The sequence below is a fragment of the Epinephelus moara genome, chromosome 12 (genome assembly GCF_006386435.1).
Source record: "Epinephelus moara isolate mb chromosome 12, YSFRI_EMoa_1.0, whole genome shotgun sequence".
Lineage (NCBI taxonomy): Eukaryota > Metazoa > Chordata > Actinopteri > Perciformes > Serranidae > Epinephelus > Epinephelus moara.
The window spans coordinates 7,498,256-7,519,708 of record NC_065517.1 but is presented as its reverse complement, the minus strand read 5'-3'; the positions used below and the strand labels follow the sequence as shown (position 1 = coordinate 7,519,708).

Genomic DNA, 21,453 nt, shown 5'->3' with positions numbered 1-21,453 from the left:
TGGCAATAACTCTCCAATCCTGAATGAGTGTAGTTACAGCATTTTTATATTTTTGCACAATTAAATTGAATGTAAATCCAATTCTATCCTCCTTTTTAGCTCTGTTTTATTTTCAACAAGCTCCTGAGGGAATTATCTGTCTCTTTAGCTGCTAATTGCTCCACTCTGTTCACAAGCTGGTCTCTAACTGCCTCTGACTGCTGTTTGATGTTGGGCAGGGTGTGTATATTTATTTTTCTTTTTTTTTTTTTGGCACTGTCATCTGCCTTTATTTGACAGATGACAGTGTAGAGGCAGACTGGAAATGGGGTGAGGGGTTTGACATGTATCATAAATAAGGTTTATGAGGGTGGTTGTGTGGCATGCGCGCCAACTGCCGAGCTAGCAAGGCACTCCGCATCAGAGCCTGATGTTTTCACTGAAACAGCTGCCTGCTGCTGCTGGAAACACTGGAAGGGGCTGAATGATAATTCTCTGGGTGTTCATCATTAGAAGCCAAAAAATGAGAGGCCTAAGAAATGTTTTAATTTGCATTAGTCTCCTGAAGTGATTGGAGACATTTGTTAGCAGTTTGCCGTAATTAATCAGGACTGGTACTAATAGAGCTCTACTTCTTTTTCTTTCTTTTTTTAAGACATCTGCATCTACAGAAAGCACAACAAGTGGTGATTAAAATGAAAAAGTATTAATATCTGCCAAAAGTGATCATGAATGTTTTAGTTCCTAGATATGAAAATGTAAAAACTGTGGTATCTTGCATCATAAATATAAATTAATTTACTGATAAGAAGCTCAAAATATAAATCATTTACAATAACCCACAATGTCCACCCAGAATTGTCAAATTATACCAAATTAGAGAAGTAGTTAAAAAAAATCCATGTAATTGCTTAAGCAAAAGTGACTAGTAAGTGCTGGTTCTGTGGCCTGTAGACAATGTAGGTAATCTGCTCTGATATACCTGTTGCTGTAGTACAGACTCTTCATATGAGTTGTAAAAGTTTAATCTTGGTTGCTATATGTTCTCCTGTCTGTGTGCTTTGTTTTCCAGTTGACTGTGGTGGTGGAGAGGATCATGGCTTTCAGCCTGGCCAGTCCGCTGGCCAAGTTCCTCAACGGTCTGGAGATCCTACTCAGCAAAGCACAGGCGAGTTCCACAATATGGTGACACATTTAATCAACTAGAAAATGAATTAGTGAAATTGTCAATAGCCACCATCATTTATCAGGTAAAAATACCAGAAATCGGCACATTATACTTTGGCAAATATTAGTGTGTTGCACAGAGGTGAGCTCTGTTTTATTTGTGTTGTTCACCTCTGTTCTCTGTTGCTCTCATCAGGACTGGGAGAACAACGCCAGCCGCTCAGTCTCTCTGCGGAACGAACTGGAACCAGTCACCCAGCTCATTATCCAGTGGCGCAAACTGGAGCTCAAGTAAGTTACAGAGGGCTTAAATTTTTTACATTTTTTTTTTTTTCACATTTTAATTGTTTTTAGATAGTAGATAAAGGAGATTAAAACTGGAACCGGAGTCCTCAACCAATGTGTCTTGTCCTGTCACTCTTGTGTGGTACATGCAGTTGCTGGTCAAGCAGTCTGGACAACGCAATGAAGCGGCACACTGAGAAATCAACCAAACACTGGTTCTCTATCTACCAGCTAGTGGAGAGATATCTAGAGGAACAGAGGACGGATGCTAATGCAGGTACATACACACTGGCTCTGAGCGCGTTTTGATTCTGGTAAATGACCAGCTGATGGTACAAATGTGTAAAATTATAGTTGTTTTTGACAGAATTAATTAACTAAACATTATTGTTATAACTGGCTGAGTGATAACTCCCTCTGCAATGTGCCTTTTTGGGGGAAGTTAAAAAAGAATTATGAAATTAAATCTGACTTAAAAAGAAGCTCAGCACTTTTTACTTGCTTATCAATCTCTGTATGTCTCTGTAAATGGAAACAAATAGTAATGATGAATGAAATCCATCCACCAGAAGAAGCTCACTGCTACAACAGAATGAATCATGAAACTATATCAAAAAAGGGCACAGGCAGGGTGAAACAAGCGCATAACAGGAAAAAATGAATACACCATACAAATGCCATGACTGCTAAGACTGTTTTTCTCTCTGTTATCATCCTCTCCAGGTGAAGAAGTGGAGCGCCTCTCCCTGTCCTCAGTGTCATCCACCCTCCAGGCCTTCATTGAGGGCTCCACCCTTGGAGAGTTCCACACCCGCCTGGCCATGCTGCTAAGCTTCCACTGCCACCTCCTGCTGGTCCCCAGCCAGCCTGGACAAGGTTAGACATCACTTCTCGATACAAGGCGTACAGGGCTATCTGAATACATTACCCACATGCCCAGTGTATTCAAGAGTTACTATCTCTGCCAGTTGTAAGCCTAGAGGGGATTATGCGATCTGTTGGGTGTGTGTGTGCATGTGTGTATTTGTCTGTCTGCAGCTGATGTCACAAACTACTGGACCAATCAGCCTAATATTTTGTGTGCACATCTATGACCATATGCTCAAGGATCTCTCATGGTTGCAGTGATTCACAGTTGTTGAAAACCTGTTTTATTGACTGTTTTATTCCGTCATTGACTGCTGACTTCTCACACATCTTAACCGACCAGTGGGGGCCACAAGTCTTCAACAAATGCCAGTCACATAGCAAAAGACATTTCCAAGAATCAGCTTGGCTAAAAAGAAAAAGCCTTACCGCCTGCTGCAGCTCTTGTTATCTTTGTCGTGGCCCAAAAACTGACATCCATAGAAAAGTTTGATCTCACTTTGAATCGGAACATCTGCAGATTAATGGTGAATGTTGTTATTATCTTTGCCACCATCTTGTCTGTCAGGGAGCCCGAAGGGACAACTGAATGAGATTCAACTCCTCTTTGTTCTACTATTGTCATGCATACAAGCTGGACACACAGCCTGCACTGTACTCCCTGCTCACTATTCAGATGCCAGACCTGGCGATGATCTGCACTCTACTGAGTACACTTTTTCAGTTCTTCACTGCAGTCATCCCTCTTCACCATGCTGGCTGAGAAGTAATCCTTGTTTAACCTGAAGACACTGTAAACGATGGGGCACAAAATCCCAAATCCTCATTCTGTGGCACTCTTGTATATCACCTACATACGATAAGATCACACTTAATTTATCCTGAGGGAAATTGTTGTGGAGCAGTTGCAGTACAAATATTAAAAGGTCTAAGAAAACAGTGGGATGCATTACACTACAAGCAACTGGTAAAAAGATCCAACAGTGAGGGTCAGTGGTGAAGCGCCCCATGGGAACAAATGCAAAACATTCTTCTGACCAGACCTTGAAAGGAGTTTTTTCAATATATGAATACTTTTGCATAGTATGTGACTATTTCTTAGAAACTGTATTATTATACATTAACTTAAAATGTGAGGAAAGACATTTAAAAGATAGGCTTTCTTTTTAAAGTAGGATGTTACAATAATAAACATGTCCTTTCCCCATTTGACCTATTGATCACTGAATAATGACAGTGACCCATCATGTTTTGATTACAGTAAGCCCAAGCACAAATTGATGATTTTGATATATTTATTTATTATTTTTTGCAGCTTAAAAGTATGTTACACGAACAGTCCTCCGCAGTATCCAACATTTATTCTCAAAAAGGAACAGCAAATTGTCAACTAATTAAATCCTGACTGGTCACATGTATATTGACAGATTTATTGATCTGTTGTCCAGACAGTGTCAGCCCTCTTTGTTTGTTTGTTTCTTTTGTCCATATGTCATGCATCGTACTGTTTCAAACACCACTGATTGGATTTCGACTAAATTTCTTGGGGATGACATGTTAACTCTTTGCTTATTTTACAGAGTCATTGTCCAGTCTTTTATGGAACCTGCACAAATACTACAGCCAGTTCTCTGAGTGCATCCAGGCTAGAATCAACCAGCTCAGACAGCCCATCGAGAAGGAGCTCAAGGTTTATATTAGTGTGCTTTTTCATGGAACCTTGTCCATACATGTCAGAGTAAGACAGTGAATGCTCATTCTGAAGATTTACTGTGAATTGTTATCCTCAGGACTTTGTCAAGATCTCCAAGTGGAACGATGTCAGTTTCTGGTCCATCAAACAGTCGGTGGAGAAAACACATCGGTAAAATATCACCATGTTGTATTTGTACTATGCTGTATATATTTATTTTTGGACAGGACAGACAGTTGCCATGCCACCAACATTGTCCTGCCTATAATTCCTCTCAGGACTCTCTTCAAGTTTGTCAAGAAGTTTGGGGAGGCTCTGAATGGTCCGAGTGTTCCCGCTCTGGTGGAACAGGGAAGCAGCGCCAGTTTGGACAGTGTGGACACCAACCCAGAGGACACACCCATCCATCGAGTTCACAAGGCACTGAGGAGCACCCTGCCTGGGAAGGGCCGAGATCTGCAGGTACTTATGCTTTTATCATAATTAATTTTCTCAAGTGAATAATCTCTTCTCTGTTTAGTATGTTGTCATCATATTTATCAGTTATTGGCATGTGCTTTATGGTAATAAATACTGAGTGAGTAACCTATGGTATATTGTGTGTTTCAGCATGAGGGCCCAGATGAAGGAGTTGAAGCTTCGTCTCTACAGGGTCGTCTGCCTGTGCTGACCAGGAAGATGAAGAAACTCTGCATCCAGCTGCAGAAGAAAAACCCAGCGCCTGAGCTGGCTGAAGACCTTGACTACTTCACTGGTAAGAATCTCATTTGTATCCAATAAACATCAAAGTCTAATGGACAGGCTGACATTTTGAGCACATTCAAGAGGATAAACCCTTTTGAGTTGAATGGCCACATGGCCTTGCCTTTGGCGCCACCCTCAGGATCATTTACATTTTACCTTAACTGGTCTGTTGGCTCACAACTTTAATATAGACAAATATCTCAAATTATTGCAATAAAAAAAGCCAGACTCCATTGACAAAACATTAATTTTTGATGCTGAACAGGGTAGCCTCCGGTCTACTGCTGCATTGCTGACTTAGTATGTTAAGTAAGTGTAAGCATTGCTCAGCAACACGTTGAATATAGTTGTTGTGAGGAAGAGATTTGTTTGTTATTTGTTTGGGTTTTTACATAGCCCACATACATCAGGCATGCATCATTAAATTACAAACTGCTTCTTGATTTGTTGCAAATCTGCCAGTGTTAATGCATCATTCTTTTCCTTCTTTTCAGGCGAGGTCATCAGCAACCTGCGGGACCTGCAGAGCCTCTCCGTCGACACATCAGCAGAGAAAGAAAAGCAGAAAGCTGAAGTCAAGCACATCCTGCAGCAGAAGCAGAGAGCTCTGTCAGACCTGTTCAAGATGCTCGCAGAAATAGGTGAGTTTTCTCTCTGATTTACTGGTGTCATCTGGCCTGGGAACACCTTGGGGTTCCTCCCCCAGGAGGAGCTGGAAAGTGTTGCTGGGGAGAGGGATGGTCTGGGGTGCTTTGCTTGGCCTTCTGCCCCTGCGACCCGGCCCCGGATAAGCGGATGAAAAGGGATGGATGGATGGACATACTAATTTAAAGCTCAGATCTTCAAACATCTCTGTATATCATTTTCCCATTTAGGTCTGTCGTACCGTAAAGGCCTAACGTGGAACAGGACAGTTGACCCCGAGAAAACCCTCTGTATGCAGCCACTGGAGATGAGCACCGCTCTTTCTGCTGTCAGGAACAAGGAGCAGGCTGAGAACATGTAAATACAACCTGATCATAGATGCACAACATTGAATTCATTTATGTTAGCTACTCCCAGGCAATGTTTTGTTTAAGAATGCCTGCTGTGTGGTATATTTGATAATATCATTTAACATCCCAGCTGATAGAGACATTATGTAGCTTTTAAAAGTAAACAAGTAGTGTTTGGTGGATTGTGTTTATCAAAGGAATACTTCACCCATGAAATGATCATTTGTTAATCAGTTACTCACCCTGTATTATGTTGAATTCGTGAAGAAAACTGTTTTTTTCTCACATGCATCCACTGAACCAAGAATCCAAAAATGGACCAAAGTCTTTATGAATTGAGGTCATGGGGGTCCGCATTTAACAATAGCAAAACTAATCTGAACATCTGTTTTCTAAGCTTACCTGTGCTCTCTTCAGACTCCACAGACAAAACAGTAGTAACACAGGATTTGCTGGTCTACCACTGCCTCGATCAGTTCATTGGTTTGGTATTGTGTGACTTTGGTGTATTAAAGGGCTAGTTGGGATTCACCAAAGTCGCACGATCTAAGAACTGATTGAGGCAGCAGTAGACCAGCAGCTCCTGTGTTACTACTGTTTTTGTCAGTGGGGTCTGGCTTTGAAGATGAAAACTTAAGTAATGGAGTCAGTTCACTAAGTTCATGACTCTTCTCTATTAGTGCTGCTAAGCCATGTTTTAACATTTATCATTGTCCCAGAGTTGCAAAATGAAACAGTGAATTATTTTGCAATGCTCAGTTTAATTTTTTTTTTCACTTTTGTCCCTACAGTCTTATTTGGTGTGGTTTGTCTAGGAGGCTAATGCAAGCTAACATTAGCAAACTTTAGCATGATATTGTTGCGATAATGCTGAGCCAGTTTACTTGTGCTACTGTTTCACTTTGTTTTAGCATTCACCATAATAAGTTTTATTTATTTAAACATACGTCTCAGTTCAATACAGTCAGGGGTTTTGGAACGGCAGCCTTGGTGTATTATGGCCATTAAGGTGGCTAATTTTAGCTAACCTCAGATCATGGTTGTTGATTTACCACTACCACACTGTGAGACTACAATGGCCACTATTCAGCAAAACTTTAATTAATTACTAATGTTACTTTGAAACCAGGTTTAATAATTAGTAAGTCCTAAGTGGTGAGCTCCCAACTCTAAAGTATGTATTCTGAAAGCCATGGTCTCTACATTCTTGGTGTTGTAGGTTGTTTACAGAGTTGCTGACAGCGTGGGATGGATGTCAGAAGTACTTCTACCGTTCCTGGGCCAGGAGAACAGCCCTGCTGACTGCTCTCCAGCACGCTACCAAGGTTAGACACACACACACTGATCGTCAACATAACAACTTGTAGCATTTCCTACTCTGTCAACTCTCTGTCTGAAAGGATGAAGAGGCCTAGGGATTACAGCTGAAGAGCAAATCTAAGCATCTCCAGTTTTTCAGTGCGTGTCTGTGTATTTTGGCCCTGTCATCTGAAGTATCTGTATGTGTATGTTTCTGTTTGGTTGTAGGAGCTGGGTCTGGGCAACATCGAGCGCTGCAGAGGTTTCTCTTCTCACCTTTTCAAGCTGCTCCTCAGACAGAAACAACGACTGACCAAGCTCACTGAGCAGTGGATCCATCTCAGGTCAGTCACCACTCTGTCTACAAGACACAGTATGGAACAGGGATGTAGCTGTGATATCAAATTGAAGGGGTGGATGATTGTATGACTTGTTCAGATACTTAAAACACGACACTAGTCTTGGGTGTTCATCTTGAAACTGTGCTGATTGTATAGATATACAACTACTTTTTTGTATTTGTGTGCTGCTGGGGGAAGATGCATGTGAGGTATCCATGTTTTAGAATTTGTAGTTTCTTTGCATTCATATCCAGAACATCCACATTTAAAGCATTGTCTACTGTTACATATGAGTCTGGACAGACATGGATGTAACCTGTAACTTGACTGGTTGGTGGAGGCGCACAGCGTCAAGGTGGTAATTTTAGTTTTAACTGAAAATGAAAATATCTGGATTTTAAGAGGTTGATGTTTAAAGAGTCAAACAAACTCAAAAACAGGATTTTGAAACATAGAAGGGACATGTGCCCTCATCCCCAGAGGAAATTACCTTTTTACATTTGGTATGAAATGGTAATATAAATGCCTCTGATGTAATGTTGGCATCTAATTAAAATTGCAAGGCAATACTATTGTAATACTATTACATTTTAATTATTGATTCCATTGGGGAAACCTCTCATATATTGGCTTTTAATTGGCTCTAGTTGTCAGAAGTCAAAGCATTGCAGAACACAGGCTTATTTAAAGTCTGGCTTTGATCCAGTGGCTGTGAAGGAAGCAGCAAAGGCTGTCATAATGGGGCTGTGTTTGATGTCAGTCAAACTGCGTACAGATCGGTCAAGTGCAGGTGAACCTGTCACTGTCTTTGCTACGTTATGCCCAACGTGGAAAATTGTGGCTCACCACAAAATCACAAGTTACAAGTTTTGTAAGCAGAATATGATGGAAATTGCCACAGAGAAAAGGAAATGCAGCTACAACAACAGACTGGAAAAATACTTGTCTGTTTCTGTGCTGTTTATTACTGCAGCTTGACCTATTGTCTCTTCTTGTCTCATAAACGCTCTCAGGAGGCTAACAGACAGCATACAGGGCGTCAAGGCCCAGCTCCAGAGCCACAGTGAGGACCCAGGCTGCACACTCCCACCCCAGGCCTCTCTCCAGGACTGGGTCAACAGAGGCCAGGCGCTGGTCACCCAGTGCACCACCCTCCTTCAGCAGCTGGCCTGGCTGCTGCAGTGCTGCCCCGAGGACCTCCAGCAGAAGGAGGAGACAAGCAGCTGCAGGCAGCACACCCTAAGGTGCCCGTCCCCGCTGGCAGCACAGCGGCAACCCCCCGGCTGTCTGATGCGGAGGGGAGACTCTGCCTGGTGCCAGCTGAACCAGAGCATGAATGCAATGTTGAAGCAGACTCAGAGCCTGAAGGTGGAGCTAGACAACATAGCACAGCAGACCTCTGAGAGAGTACTCCACACATGGTAAAACAAAATCACTCAAGCTTTTATTTCAAATCTGATGCAGCAGTAACAAAAGACAAAAACATTTTCAACAACACCGTTACTGTCCACAGGAACCATTTTGTCACATGCTGTTCGGCCTTCGACCAGCTGGGAGCTGTGGTGGCTCAGATGCGCAGCATGGAGCAGCTCTTCACCCCAGCTATTTGTGTTGACAGCACAGACAGCCAGCCGGCCATCACCCAGAGCCTGCAGTATGTCAGAGGACAGGTGGAGGCTAACATCACAGAGTTCACCACCTTGAAGACTCAGCTGCTCTCTCTGGGGCACCAGACCTCAGGTGAATGCACTGACCAATAAGCCTGACACTGTCATTCCTTCAAATATTACTAACAGACATGGTGCTGACAGACATGATGACAGACTAAGGAGGGTAATGAAGTAGCGTCTGCTGCTGGTTAAGTTCAGCACTGGGATTGAAATCATAGTTAGGACCTTGGTTTTACAGTGCCTCTCCGTATTTCCCCAAACAGATCATCAGCCTGCCTTCTGTACTGAGTTCTCTGCTGAGCTGGAGACAAACATCAACACAGTGCTGTGTGCTGTCCAGACGCTTGTGAAGAGAAGAGAGAGAGAGCAACAAACAGAGCAGCCTGGAGACGTCAGGGGAGGTGAGGATGATGAAGTCAGCGGTGCTTTCTAAGATCTAAAACCTTGAAGTTGTTGAGAAATCATAACAAATGACAAAGTGGAATATGGACAGGCACTGTCTGTTCAAAAAAAGCTGACATGTTAGAATGTTGTGTTTTTTTCCTTACAGTATTAATGGTTGTCTACATGCTGTTATGTGATGTTTCAGAGGGTGCTGAAAAGGAGGAGGAGGAGGAGGAGGAGGATGAAGAGCCTGTGGAGGACCTTCTGAAGCCCGGTCACCTGACTCGACTCCTGGAGGAGGAGCTGGCAGCTGAGGTGGAGGCTCTGTGTGTGGGAGATGTTAGTGCCGGGCTGGAGAGGCTGCTGAGCCGCCTGAGGACACACAGAGACTCCTGTCAGCCACCACAGCTGCAGGTACCAACATCATCCATTAAAACAGACTTTATGACCATGGCTATTACTTATTCAGTGGCTATTAACATGACCCTATTCTTTATATTCATTCTTATCTTAACTAATCCACAGTGCTGCAATGCTTCCCAGTCATGTTTTTCAACATGGAGCCACTTTTATATACTTTGTAGACTACTATGTACATGATTATACTTGTTTCACAGTATAGTACTGGATGCATGATATCACGTAAGCATGTGATATGTTTATTTATGTAAAAAGTAACTAGTAACTATTAGTCACAAGTAAATGCAGAGGATTAAAAAGTACAGTATGTCCTCTGAATTGTAGCAAAGTAAAAGTATAGAGTTTCATAAAATAGAAATAGTTGTGCTGGAATTTACAGTCATGCATTGTCATCAGCATCTGTCCATGTTGCTGTTTTGTGTATGTGTGTTTAGGAGGTGGACAGAGCGTGCAGGATGCTGGTGCAACTGGAGCCTCTGCTGGGGATTTACTCTGACCTGGTGCGTTACTACGTGGCTGTATCACTGGGAGCACACAGAAGCACGGGCAAGCTGCTGTCTGTACTGGCCAGCATCTTCACTGAGCTCGCCCAGAAGGTACAGACAAGAGTTACTCAGCCTCCTTTGATTTTTTAATTAAAGTAATACAGCCATTATTAGGTTATTAAGTTCAACTTAAAGCAGTGACTATATATTTGTTGTGACTGCCTTCCCAGGGTTTCTGCCTGCCTCAGGAGCTGATGGCCGGTGGAGATGGAGAAGGTGCCACAGAGTTTCACGACTATGAGGGCGGCGGTATAGGAGAGGGCGAGGGCAACAAAGACGTCAGCGACAAGATTGAGAATGAAGATCAGGTAATTACACTTGTACATTCTTTACAAGTAACATTTTTTTTCCTGGACACTATTTTCCCATGTTTTTGTGACAAAACTTTGTTGTTCCCATTAGTCACGTAGACACAAAAACATGGGAAAATAGGGTCCAGTTTGAAAAACATTGAAGATACCATTTAACTCAAGGTCTGCTTACTAGCTTTTGTGTGGCTTTCAACCGCATCTCGTGGTCTTCATTAGCTGAGTTCTTCCTGAACAACGAGTTTTGAGTGAACAAAATCAGCTGCTGAAAATGAGTCTTTAAGCCAATAATCACTTGACCAAAATGTCTCATAAAGCTGCATTCTTCTTCCTGCAGGTGGAGGACACTTTGCAGGAGGGTGAGGAAAAGGAAGAACAGCAGGATAAAGGGAATATTAAGGCGGAGGACAATGCTATCGAGATGTCAGAGGACTTTGATGGCCAAATGCATGATGGGGATGAGAATGAACCAGGTAACTAACCCTTTTGTGGCCCACTTGTTTTGGGGTTTTATCTTTTGACTTCCTAAACCTAAAATAACTTTGAATTAATTTGAGTGAATTTATCTAGAAATGTCGCCCAGAGTCACTGCTGATCGGATTTTTTTTCTTGTAATCATTTGCAGGTGAAGATGATGAGTCGGACAAAGAGGAGAATGAGGAGCTGGATAAAAAGATGGGTGACCTGGGTGAAGGACAGACGGACACTCTGGATGAGAGAATGTGGGGGGATGATGAGGATGATGATGACGAGGAAGGGAGTGACAAGGAGGAAGAGTCTGGCCAAGGCATGGACGAGGTACAGAACACAGATTACCAAAGAATTATGAAGAGAACATTGAAAAACATACAAAGTTTGAAAAAGAATATATAGAGGAGCAGTTTATATACTTTTGTTAATGTGCCGTAATTTCCTGTCAACCATGGATTTTTTTTCTAGGGTGAATCAGAGTTAGTTGCTAAAGATGACAACTTGGATGCTGCAGACCCCAACAAAGACAAGAAAAACCAGGACAAAGACGAACAGATGGACGTGGAGGAGAAAGAGAAAATCAATGAACAGGGAGATGAGGTAATCTTTTTATTACCAAGTGAAGAAATTCCCAGACACCCCTCCCTGCACTCAATCATTGAACTGCAGCAGTCAGTAACCATCCTTTCCATACTTTTTACATTTTGTTCTTTAACATTTCATCCAAGATTAGTGTGAGATGTTTACAAGTCTGTTATTGCATGGCTTTGTTGTATCTGATCTGTCCTCTTGCTGTTTACCAGCGGGAGTTTGATGAGAATGAAGTGGACCCCTACCACGGTCAGCAGGACAAGAGACCTGAGCCTGAGGCCATGGATCTGCCTGAGGATCTCAACCTGGACCAGGATGAGGAGGCTGGAGGCGATGGAGAGGGCGAGGGTGACGGTGAGACCTGCATATACAAAGCCTGGTGTTACTGTCCTCAAACAGAAACAGTTACACTGTTATGGGATAAGTAAAGTGCATATGAGCACAATTTTGTTTTGGTTAATGAACATAGATTCTTTTGTACAAGTTTCCCTAGAGCATTTGCAGTAGAGACATGACATCACATGACACTGGCAGTAAATTGAAGGAATTCAAGTTGAATGTCGTGAGTGTAGTGAGAAATAAGTATTAAAGTTAAGCTGTCACCAGATGAGAGAATACACAAGTTAACTGACATTCTCAACTGGTCTCTACAGTGCATTTTGCACTTTTGCAAGGACCGTTATTTCGTTATTGATTATTTTATTTAATATTCTTGCATTATTTCTTAAAGGGACAGTTTACCCTAAAATCGAAAATACATATTTTTCTTTTACCCGTGCTATTTATCAGTCTAGATTGTTTTGGTGTGAGTTGCAGAGTGTTGGAGATATCAGCCATAGAGATGTCTGCCTCCTCTCCAATATAATGGAACCAGGTGGCACTTGTGGTGCTCAAAGTGCCAAAAAAAAAATACATGTGTAAAACTCAACAGCTATGTCTCTTTACAGAAAATACATGTGTAAAACTCAACAGCTATGTCTCTTTACAGAAACCATGACCTGGAGCAGTTTGATGTAGAAATTATTTTCTTTCTACTGAACTACACCTGCCAACATATCACTGAAGGAAGCGTGTATCTAGACAAAAGGCTTGTGCTTGTTCAAACAGTAATGGCGTCCTCCTCGGCTGAGCTGTAATGTTAGACAGCTCAGTTGTACTAGGTGAGCTAGCAGTAGATAGACGCTTCCTTCCTTCTGTAATACAGTTGACGGGTGTAGTTAAAAAAAAAAAAAGAAAATAGTTCCTTCATGAAACTGCTCACAAGAAGGTCTGTGGATTATCTTGAGTAACCAGGTCATGATTTCTGGAAAGAGACATTGCTGCTGCAAATGTACTTTGTTGGCGCTTTGAGCACCACACGCTGAGTGCCATCTAGCTCCATTATATTGGAGAGAAGGCAGACATCTCTACGGCAGATATCTTCAACACTCTGCAGCTGACACCAAAACAATCTAGACTGATAACATTCACTGCAGGTAAGAAAAAAATATGTAGTTTTAATTTGGGTGGTGAACTGTCCCTTTTAATGTAAAAACAATGAGGTGTTGGACTGTTGGCCAGACAAAACATGCAATATTAAGATATCACCTTATCTTCGTCACAAATCCTCACATTTAAGACGCTGGAACCAGAGAAAGTTTTTTAGTTGGCATTTATCAAATATGAAAATTGCATTAAAATATCAGTTATATTTCTGTTAATCAACAATCAGTAGTCCCTTTAACACTGCGAAATACAGTTCCTTGTTGAAATAAAGGTCATGACACGGTATTTGTTTTGGTATTTAAATCAGCTCAGTGAACTCTTGTGGTTTTTCCCCCTCTTCAGAGGAGAACCCATTCGATATTGATGAGAAAGAGATGGCCCTGGATGAAAAGGAGGATGGACAGAAAGATGGGGATGATGATGATGACGGAGCAGAGGAGATGGAGGAGGACCAGATGGAGCAGCCTGGAGAGGAGAATGGTCAGGAGCCTAAGTCTGAAGAGGAGGAGGAGGGAGCAGGAGAGAAAGCAGAGGGAGATGAAGACACTGCTGAGAAAGATAAAGAGGAGGAGGAGGAGAAGGAGGAAAGAGGACAAGAGGCAGGAAAAGACGAAAATTTGACTATTCCAAACGACAAAGGACAGAAACCAAAGGTGTGTATTCAAAGAACTGCTGTACTAATGTACCCACACACTGTTTTGTTCTGTGTGTCACTGTTGGGACTTATGCTTACAGGAGGAAGAGGAGGAAGGAGCAGGCGAGGATGAGGAGCAGCCTGAGTCAGCTGAGAGGAAGGAGCACAACACAGACGGTCAGACTGGAGAGGAGAACGTTCAGAGCGATACAGCTGTGGAGCTGGCAGGAGAGGCATCAGAGAGAGACCAAGCTAAAGAGGTAAACCTCACTCTCACTCAGCACCTCATCTTGGATTAAAGGAACTGTATTCATCATTCAGAACATTATTGTAGCTGTTTATCTATGTTTTTAGCTCATCTACACTGAAATTGTCCCTGATGGAGATCAAGTCTAAAACATTTGCATTTTTCTGGTTTGTTAGGAGCACGGGAGCGGAGCTGCTGATGCCAGCCAATCAGAGGGCCACCAGTCAAAGCTGACAGCGAGAATGGCTTCACAGACACAGACGCAGAACAAGACTCAGGTACGACTGGCCTCTGAGAGAGAGCCCAGAAAATCTACCTAACTTTCTGTTTTTCAGTTCATCTCATCACAATTTTTAATGTACTGTGCTGATCTAGAGCTTCAAGAGAAAACCGGGTCAGGCAGACAACGAGCGGTCGACAGGCGACTACAATGAACGTGTTAATAAGCGCCTGCGTACAGTGGAGAGCAGTAAGGATCGCACTGAGGACAGCAGGCAGAGCGATGCCCAGCAGGAGTCTGACCTGTATGAACACATCAAACAGGGAGAGACGGCCTATGACACTCAGACATACGGTCAGTAATCACCCCCATACACACCAAACACTCCATGGCAATAGAAAGTGTGTGTTTAATAACAGTTCTGTGATGTTCTCCAACATCTGATCACTTATTTAAAAAGTGGGTAAATGGTAATCATATTCACTGTTCTCTGCTGGTCTTGGTATTTCCAGATGTTGCCAGTGCAGACCAGCAGAAAGCAGCAGGACCCCATCAGGAGCAGGAAGATCAGAACGATGAGGATGTCGCCATGGAAACGGAGAAGCAGGAAGACGACCTCCAGGCTGCTGAGGTCCAGGAGCTGAAACCTGAGCAGCTGGACTCTGCCAAGGCCTCCCAGAAAGGTAAGGTCATTTCTACTTCTTCTTCTGCCCATTTGTACTGTAATAACTTTTTAGCATCTTGGTGTGTGTGTATGTATAGCTTCTTGAATTACACTTCGATTACAGAGAGCATTTAAAAAAAGTACGCAGAATTTGTAGTTCTGTGAAACGTGCACATCCCCTGACTTCATACTCCTCCTCTTCCTGTGTAGGTGTAGACAGTGGAGAGATGGAGGTGCAGAGGGAGGGAGAGGAGGAGGACGAGGAGCGGTGGAAGGACCGACACAATCCCAGAGAAGGAGAGCAAGCAGACAGACGTACAGACTCCACAATTCACACAGTCCCTGAGCTGCTGTTGGACACTATGCAGGTAGAGAAGTAAACTTTCATTCTTTTCTTATTACTTCTCTGTCATACACAAACATTGTTGTGTCTCAGGACTGTGTTGTTACAGTAAAATAATCAAAGAATCCCTACTTTATATTGAGTTATCAGAGGCAGACCTTAAAGCTGTGTGTGTGTGTGTGTGTGTGTGTGTGTGTGTGTGTGTGTGTGTGTGTGTGTGTGTGTGTGCCACAATGATAAAGCAGGGGGGCATGGTGTTTGCACCAGGGGCAANGTGTGTGTGTTGTGTGTGTGTGTGTGTGTGTGTGTGTGTTTGTGTGTGTGTGTGTATATGTGTGTGTGTTTGCAGAAAGCAGAGAGAGACCCAGAGGAGATCAGGAGGGAGATGGAGCTGCAGCTGGAGGCCTGGCACAAACTGGCTCCAGGAACTCAGGAGGAGGTGAGGCTGACCCACGAGTTCAGTTCCAAATGACTCTAGTTACACCATTTACAGAGAGACAGAAATATTCAGTCAAAATGGATCATAGATGGTAAAAAGTTAATCAATTCAACTCAGTACAAAGCACTTTCTACTCTTAGCATCATGTCTTGTTAAACATTGATGCTGGGCGTTTCACTGCTCTCATAGCTATAAAATCCATTGTACACTTCCTGCTCGGGCGCAAACAGCAGACAAACATAGTTAGCAAGTAGGTAGTGAAAACAGGGTTTTCCAAAAATGTGGTGCAAGAGAAATGTAATGATGTAACTTTTTAAAAAGAGGGAAATTTGTGAAATTCTCACCTAAAATCCTGAGATAGATCCTCTGTCTGTCCATGATATCTGTTTCTGAGCTTATGCTTAAATATTTTTTCCACTTCAGATTTTTCCACAGATATACATTACAGCAGCAAAAAACACACTGACACAGAAATAATTCAATAAAATACACAAACCAAATAAAAACATAAAGTAACAATAACTGGTTGTCGGGTACTGTTTCAGTTTTTATACAAGTATCTTCTAGTTAGGCAGTCTTTATTTGGTGTCGTCTCATATAAATCAGCTATTTTTTTTTCACTTCTTTTTAAATTTATTTTCTTTGGCTCTCAAAATGTTTCCGTTATTAAAATGTCTTGGACAGTTTCCAGACAGTGTTCCTGCTTTGGGCCGTTTACATTAAGCCACTGTCTGGTAATCACTTTCTTACTTTCTGCAAGCAAAACTTTAATCAAATAAATATCCAAACTAATCACAACACCTTTAATGTTACATCACAAGTCTGGTCTTTGGGATTTCATATCCCAAAATATTTGTTATAGCCGCATTAATATTTTCCCAGTATAGCCTGATCTTTGGACATTTCCAGAAAATATGCGAATGGTCAGCTTCCATGCTATGCTTGAATATTTAGTAACGTGTGTGTTCAGATTGTGCATGATTAAAATTGAGGTCTTTAATGGGTTATAAATATGCTATGTTGCGTTTTTTAAAGGTGTAGGGGTGCGTCAACCTGTTCGGGAAGCGCTGGTCTAAAATATGTCAAATATGTGCCTTGATGACATGAGCCATATCCAGGGTCTATGCAGTTCTGAGTGTGTGAAGCCCAGGTTGTAACCTGTGACCAATGTGTTCTTGTGTGTGTTCCAGGAGAGTGCAGCAGCTTCCATGTGGCACCAGTACCAGACTCTGACCTCAGCTCTGTCCCAGCAGCTGTGTGAGCAGCTCCGTCTCATCCTGGAGCCCACGCAGGCCGCCAAACTCAAGTGAGGACCAACGCACTCACTACCTTAAGTGTTATCATGGATTTTATTATGTAATGTGGCCTAGACACATTTTATACACACAGTTATTTTTCCCATAAACCTTGTGTCAAGTTACTGGTCCTTCTTGTTTTCCCCTGATATTATCTTGTGTGATGAAACTTAGAGGCTCATTGTGTACCAGTGCTAATGCTGTGTTATAACAGAGAGATACACCCACACAATAACAGTGTTATTAAATGTATGTGTGATGTCACACTGCTCCACAGAGGCGATTACCGCACAGGGAAGCGTCTCAACATGAGGAAGGTGATCCCCTACATCGCCAGTCAGTTCCGTAAAGACAAGATCTGGCTGAGGAGGACCAAGCCCAGCAAGAGAGAGTACCAGATCTGTCTGGCTGTGGACGACTCGTCCAGCATGGTGGACAACCACTCCAAACAGGTAAGAGAGCCCTTACATGCTACCTCACATGCTGCTTGTATGGCTCCTAATGTGACATGTTCACAGTCAGAATGACAACTGGCTGAATTTAAAATGTGTTGTGTGTGTGTGTGTGTGTGTGTGTGTGTGTGTGTGTGTGTGTGTGTGTGTGTGTGGTGCAGCTGGCGTTTGAATCTCTCTCAGTGATCATCAACGCTCTCACTCTGCTGGAGGTGGGACAGGTGTCTGTGTGCAGGTAAGGTGATGCAGGTACAGTGTGATACACTAAAGATTGAAAAGAACGTAATGTGCAGATGAAGTTATGAAGCCATGTAACAAATATCTAAACCTGAAAACAAAATAAACATTCAAACAAAAAGTTGAAAGCGAATGCTTGTGATGTCAGACAGTGTTTACATGTATTTATTGTGAAGCTAACAATTAACACCTGCTCTCGTGTCCAGCTTTGGCGAGCAGGTGCAGCTGCTCCACCCCTTCCAGCAGCAGTTCAACGATGAGTCGGGGGCTCGGATTCTCAGACTCTGTCAGTTCCAACAGAAGAAGACCAGAATAGCACAGGTAAAATATTCTCAGTAAACATTGTGTTTCATTTTCTCTTATTTTGTGATGTGAGTTTGATGTTATAATGATCTGTGTATCGTGTATGATGCATCTCCTCCTGTCAGACTGACTCTTCTCTTCATGCCTCTCCTCTGTAGTTTTTAGAAACCTCAACCAAGATGTTTCTAGCAGCACGACAGCAGATTCCTGGATCTCTAAACTCGGGTAATGACTCATACTGTCTATTGAAGTGTCACACAGAGTCAGCTCAAAAATCCTGTGCTGTGCAGTTTACTGTTTTCTGTGAAACTCTGGGTAATCAAAGTTATATTTGTTGTCACTGCCATCAAAAGCTTGTGCAGCTTAAATAGGAAAACATGATGGGACAGTGCTACATGGCAATGAATACACTGAACTAGTGTGAGACCTGGTAAATCTCTGCTCTGACTGGGGAGATTGTTCCATAAGGTTTCCATTTTTTGATAAGTGTGCTGATACAGTACAAAAGTTTAGGTAGTAATACCACTTCAGTACCTTCAGATCCTGTTTTGATACTTTACTTTGTTGAGCTTAAACACAGTTTTCTACCACATAAGCCAAAAGACTCAAATGCATCTGCTTTCATGTGTCATCTTGTCAGTAGTTGAGACAGTGAAGTGTTGAGGCCAAAATTTCAGTGCAGTTTTCACCAATTGTTACAGAAACACTGTGGTTAATGTTTAAAAAGTATCGATGATCAATAACCAGGCCTAAGTTTCAAATCTAGTGGTTTGATGGTTTTGTATTTGCCACTTAGTGTGACGGCTATACAAGTGATGTTGCTTCCTGCTTGATCTGTGTGCCACTGAGTAAATGAGTCGGTGCCCAGACTGTATCAGATATCCAACAACTGAGCCTTAGTGTGGCACCAAGAGACAAAGAAGTCCCAGGATCTGAGCCAGGTGCTCTGAGGCAAACACAAGTCTTTGTCAAAGCTCTGAAACCCCGGGTGGAGCTAACATGTCATTTCATGGTGCGGGCATACAGGCGGCATCATAAAGGAGCTCAGCCAGCAGCTGTGTGCCGCCTGTAAACACAAAATGAGACTAGATACAGTATCATCTGTGCCATGGAAAACTAATTCTCCACATCAGTGTCAGCTGTGGAAAAATGTGACTCACGCTAACAAATCTATTTGAACTCCATGGCTAGGCGCATAATATCACATGACCCTCCACTGTTGCTCTCTGACCTGTGACCTCTCACCTCCTCAGAGACGGCCCAGCTGCTGGTCATCGTGTCTGATGGCAGAGGGTTGTTCCTAGAGGGGAAGGAGCGGGTGATGGCAGCTGTGCGAGCGGCACGCAGCGCAAATGTGTTCATCATCTTCGTGGTGCTCGACAACCCCAACTCTCGGGTAAGTGGAGAAGGATTTTACATTTCTGTTTTCTGAATCTCCAGACACAAAGTGTGACTAAACTCTGGTGCTGTGCTGCAGGACTCCGTCCTCGACATCAAGGTGCCCATATTCAAAGGGCCGGGAGAGCTGCCAGAGATCCGCTCCTACATGGAAGAGTTCCCCTTCCCCTTCTACGTCATCCTGCGAGACGTCAACGCCTTGCCGGAGACCCTGAGCGATGCGCTCAGGCAGTGGTTTGAACTCGTGACGGCAGCCGACCAGTAGACCAATGAGAAGCCATCTTTGACAGGAAGGGAGAAGTGGGCAGCAACCAACTGCACAACGCCACTCTGCTGCTCGCCTCTCAGCCACAACTCAAATTAAAGACTCAAAAAAAAAAAAAAAGACGGATTTGCCGCTGTACATGTGCCTTTATTTTCTTATTTACTGTAGATCTGAGTAGAGTTTGATAGCAACCTTTGCTGTTTGTCTTTGTTATCAGGGGAATTCTTAGTTTCTTTTGTAATGTAATGAGGATTGCTTTAACTTGCACGTCTGAGATGAAAAGATAAACAAAAATGTGATTCCCTTTCGTGTGAAACACCTCAGTGAAGAGTCAGTAAATACCTCTGTCCCCCTTGTACAGTCGACCTGAAATCCTGTTTGTGTGGGTGTTTTAGTCAGTGTTACGAAGCTCATCAAGTCATTCAGTGTCAGTGTGAACACAGCCACCGATGTACAGAGCCGACGGAGGAGAGATGTTGGATTGTGTTTTAAAAAAACATTTTATAACTTCGTGACCTACAGTAGCATGTTGATGTGGTCATGAGTGACATTTGAAGGAACTCTAAAATGTGCCTTGGAGAGGAGAAGAGTATCCCATTTCACATCAGCTGTGGGGGTGATGGACCGGAGGTGTGATCACAGCTCTGTCAGGATTTTTTAGAAATTCAGATCTCCACACTTTGAAGCACAGAGACTGCAGATTCCAGTTTTGAGGAACGCCCTGGTACAAGTCATTTTATCTGCTGTGTTGATCCTCCATCCATACTGTGTGACTTCTGCTAACGGAGAGCTCGGAGCTCATCACTGTGTCCTGTAGGAATAAGTGTTGGTGACATGATTATTATCACCTCAGTGTTTTGTAACGTGGACTGACATGTAAGCAGACATTGGTCATATGTAGGAGGTTGTTTCTCCGTTGCATCCATCTGTTGAATCATGACAAGAATGATTCTGACAATAAACAGTTTACAAGGTTGTGTGTCTGTCTGTGCTCATCTTTTCAGAGAAACATTTTGTTATTGTCATATATCATATTATAATTGTTATTAAAAGAAAACTTCACCCCCAGATGATGCTCTGCATATCAATTACTCACCCCGTGTTACGTCAAATTCATGAAGGAAATCTTGAAGTAAAAGGGGTCCACAACCGACAACAGCAAAACTATATCAAAGCACATGTTTAAAAACTCACACACAACTCATGCAGTATAATCCAAGTCTCATTTATGCAGCCACATGCTCAATAATTCCCAAACAAACAGCCCTGTGCGACCAGGAACTGGACTGAAGGTCAGACTCCATTAACAAAAACAGTAATTTTACCTCACTCAACACTGAAGCTGCTGACCTACTGCTGTCTGTCGTTTTTAACTAAGCCATTTATGCATTTCCCCAAAATGTTTCTGCAGCTGACCAATAGGAAGCTACAGTGGATCCAAAGAAGAGTATTATTATTAGTATTAGTATTATAGTTCATATTATTTTGCTGTTGTTGAACGTGGACCCCTTTTATTGCAATTCATCAAGAATTTTCTCAATTTTTAGATTATTTGTTGAGCGTGGAGGCGTGCAAAGAAAACAAGGTTTTCTTTATAGGGTGAGTAATTTATATAGAATGTTCTGTAGATGGGTAAAGTATTCCTTTAATGTTATTAATTATTCATTCATTCATTTTTTAAGCTAGGCTTCGCCAAAAGGGTGCCTGTGAAC

General features: G+C 42.6%; 1 protein-coding gene across 1 annotated transcript in view; it reads left to right on the top strand.

The window, feature by feature from the left end:
• Window positions 1–20,717, top strand: part of mdn1 (midasin AAA ATPase 1) — a 78,145-nt gene extending 57,428 nt beyond the window's left edge. Inside the window, exons 67-102 of the mRNA XM_050059116.1 lie at window positions 1,052–1,147; window positions 1,343–1,437; window positions 1,584–1,708; window positions 2,155–2,307; window positions 3,879–3,988; window positions 4,089–4,162; window positions 4,270–4,453; window positions 4,601–4,745; window positions 5,230–5,376; window positions 5,611–5,737; window positions 6,950–7,055; window positions 7,258–7,373; window positions 8,384–8,791; window positions 8,884–9,110; window positions 9,304–9,441; window positions 9,630–9,838; window positions 10,279–10,440; window positions 10,560–10,697; window positions 11,035–11,170; window positions 11,323–11,495; window positions 11,637–11,768; window positions 11,972–12,113; window positions 13,587–13,897; window positions 13,980–14,138; window positions 14,302–14,403; window positions 14,501–14,699; window positions 14,858–15,028; window positions 15,220–15,377; window positions 15,702–15,791; window positions 16,982–17,097; window positions 17,364–17,538; window positions 17,700–17,773; window positions 17,982–18,096; window positions 18,237–18,303; window positions 19,332–19,474; window positions 19,556–20,717. Of these exons, the coding sequence (XP_049915073.1) occupies window positions 1,052–1,147; window positions 1,343–1,437; window positions 1,584–1,708; window positions 2,155–2,307; window positions 3,879–3,988; window positions 4,089–4,162; window positions 4,270–4,453; window positions 4,601–4,745; window positions 5,230–5,376; window positions 5,611–5,737; window positions 6,950–7,055; window positions 7,258–7,373; window positions 8,384–8,791; window positions 8,884–9,110; window positions 9,304–9,441; window positions 9,630–9,838; window positions 10,279–10,440; window positions 10,560–10,697; window positions 11,035–11,170; window positions 11,323–11,495; window positions 11,637–11,768; window positions 11,972–12,113; window positions 13,587–13,897; window positions 13,980–14,138; window positions 14,302–14,403; window positions 14,501–14,699; window positions 14,858–15,028; window positions 15,220–15,377; window positions 15,702–15,791; window positions 16,982–17,097; window positions 17,364–17,538; window positions 17,700–17,773; window positions 17,982–18,096; window positions 18,237–18,303; window positions 19,332–19,474; window positions 19,556–19,741 (5,409 nt within the window). The 3' untranslated portion in view covers window positions 19,742–20,717. The remainder of the gene's footprint in view (window positions 1–1,051; window positions 1,148–1,342; window positions 1,438–1,583; window positions 1,709–2,154; window positions 2,308–3,878; window positions 3,989–4,088; window positions 4,163–4,269; window positions 4,454–4,600; window positions 4,746–5,229; window positions 5,377–5,610; window positions 5,738–6,949; window positions 7,056–7,257; window positions 7,374–8,383; window positions 8,792–8,883; window positions 9,111–9,303; window positions 9,442–9,629; window positions 9,839–10,278; window positions 10,441–10,559; window positions 10,698–11,034; window positions 11,171–11,322; window positions 11,496–11,636; window positions 11,769–11,971; window positions 12,114–13,586; window positions 13,898–13,979; window positions 14,139–14,301; window positions 14,404–14,500; window positions 14,700–14,857; window positions 15,029–15,219; window positions 15,378–15,701; window positions 15,792–16,981; window positions 17,098–17,363; window positions 17,539–17,699; window positions 17,774–17,981; window positions 18,097–18,236; window positions 18,304–19,331; window positions 19,475–19,555) is intronic.
• Window positions 20,718–21,453: the final 736 nt, after the last annotated feature.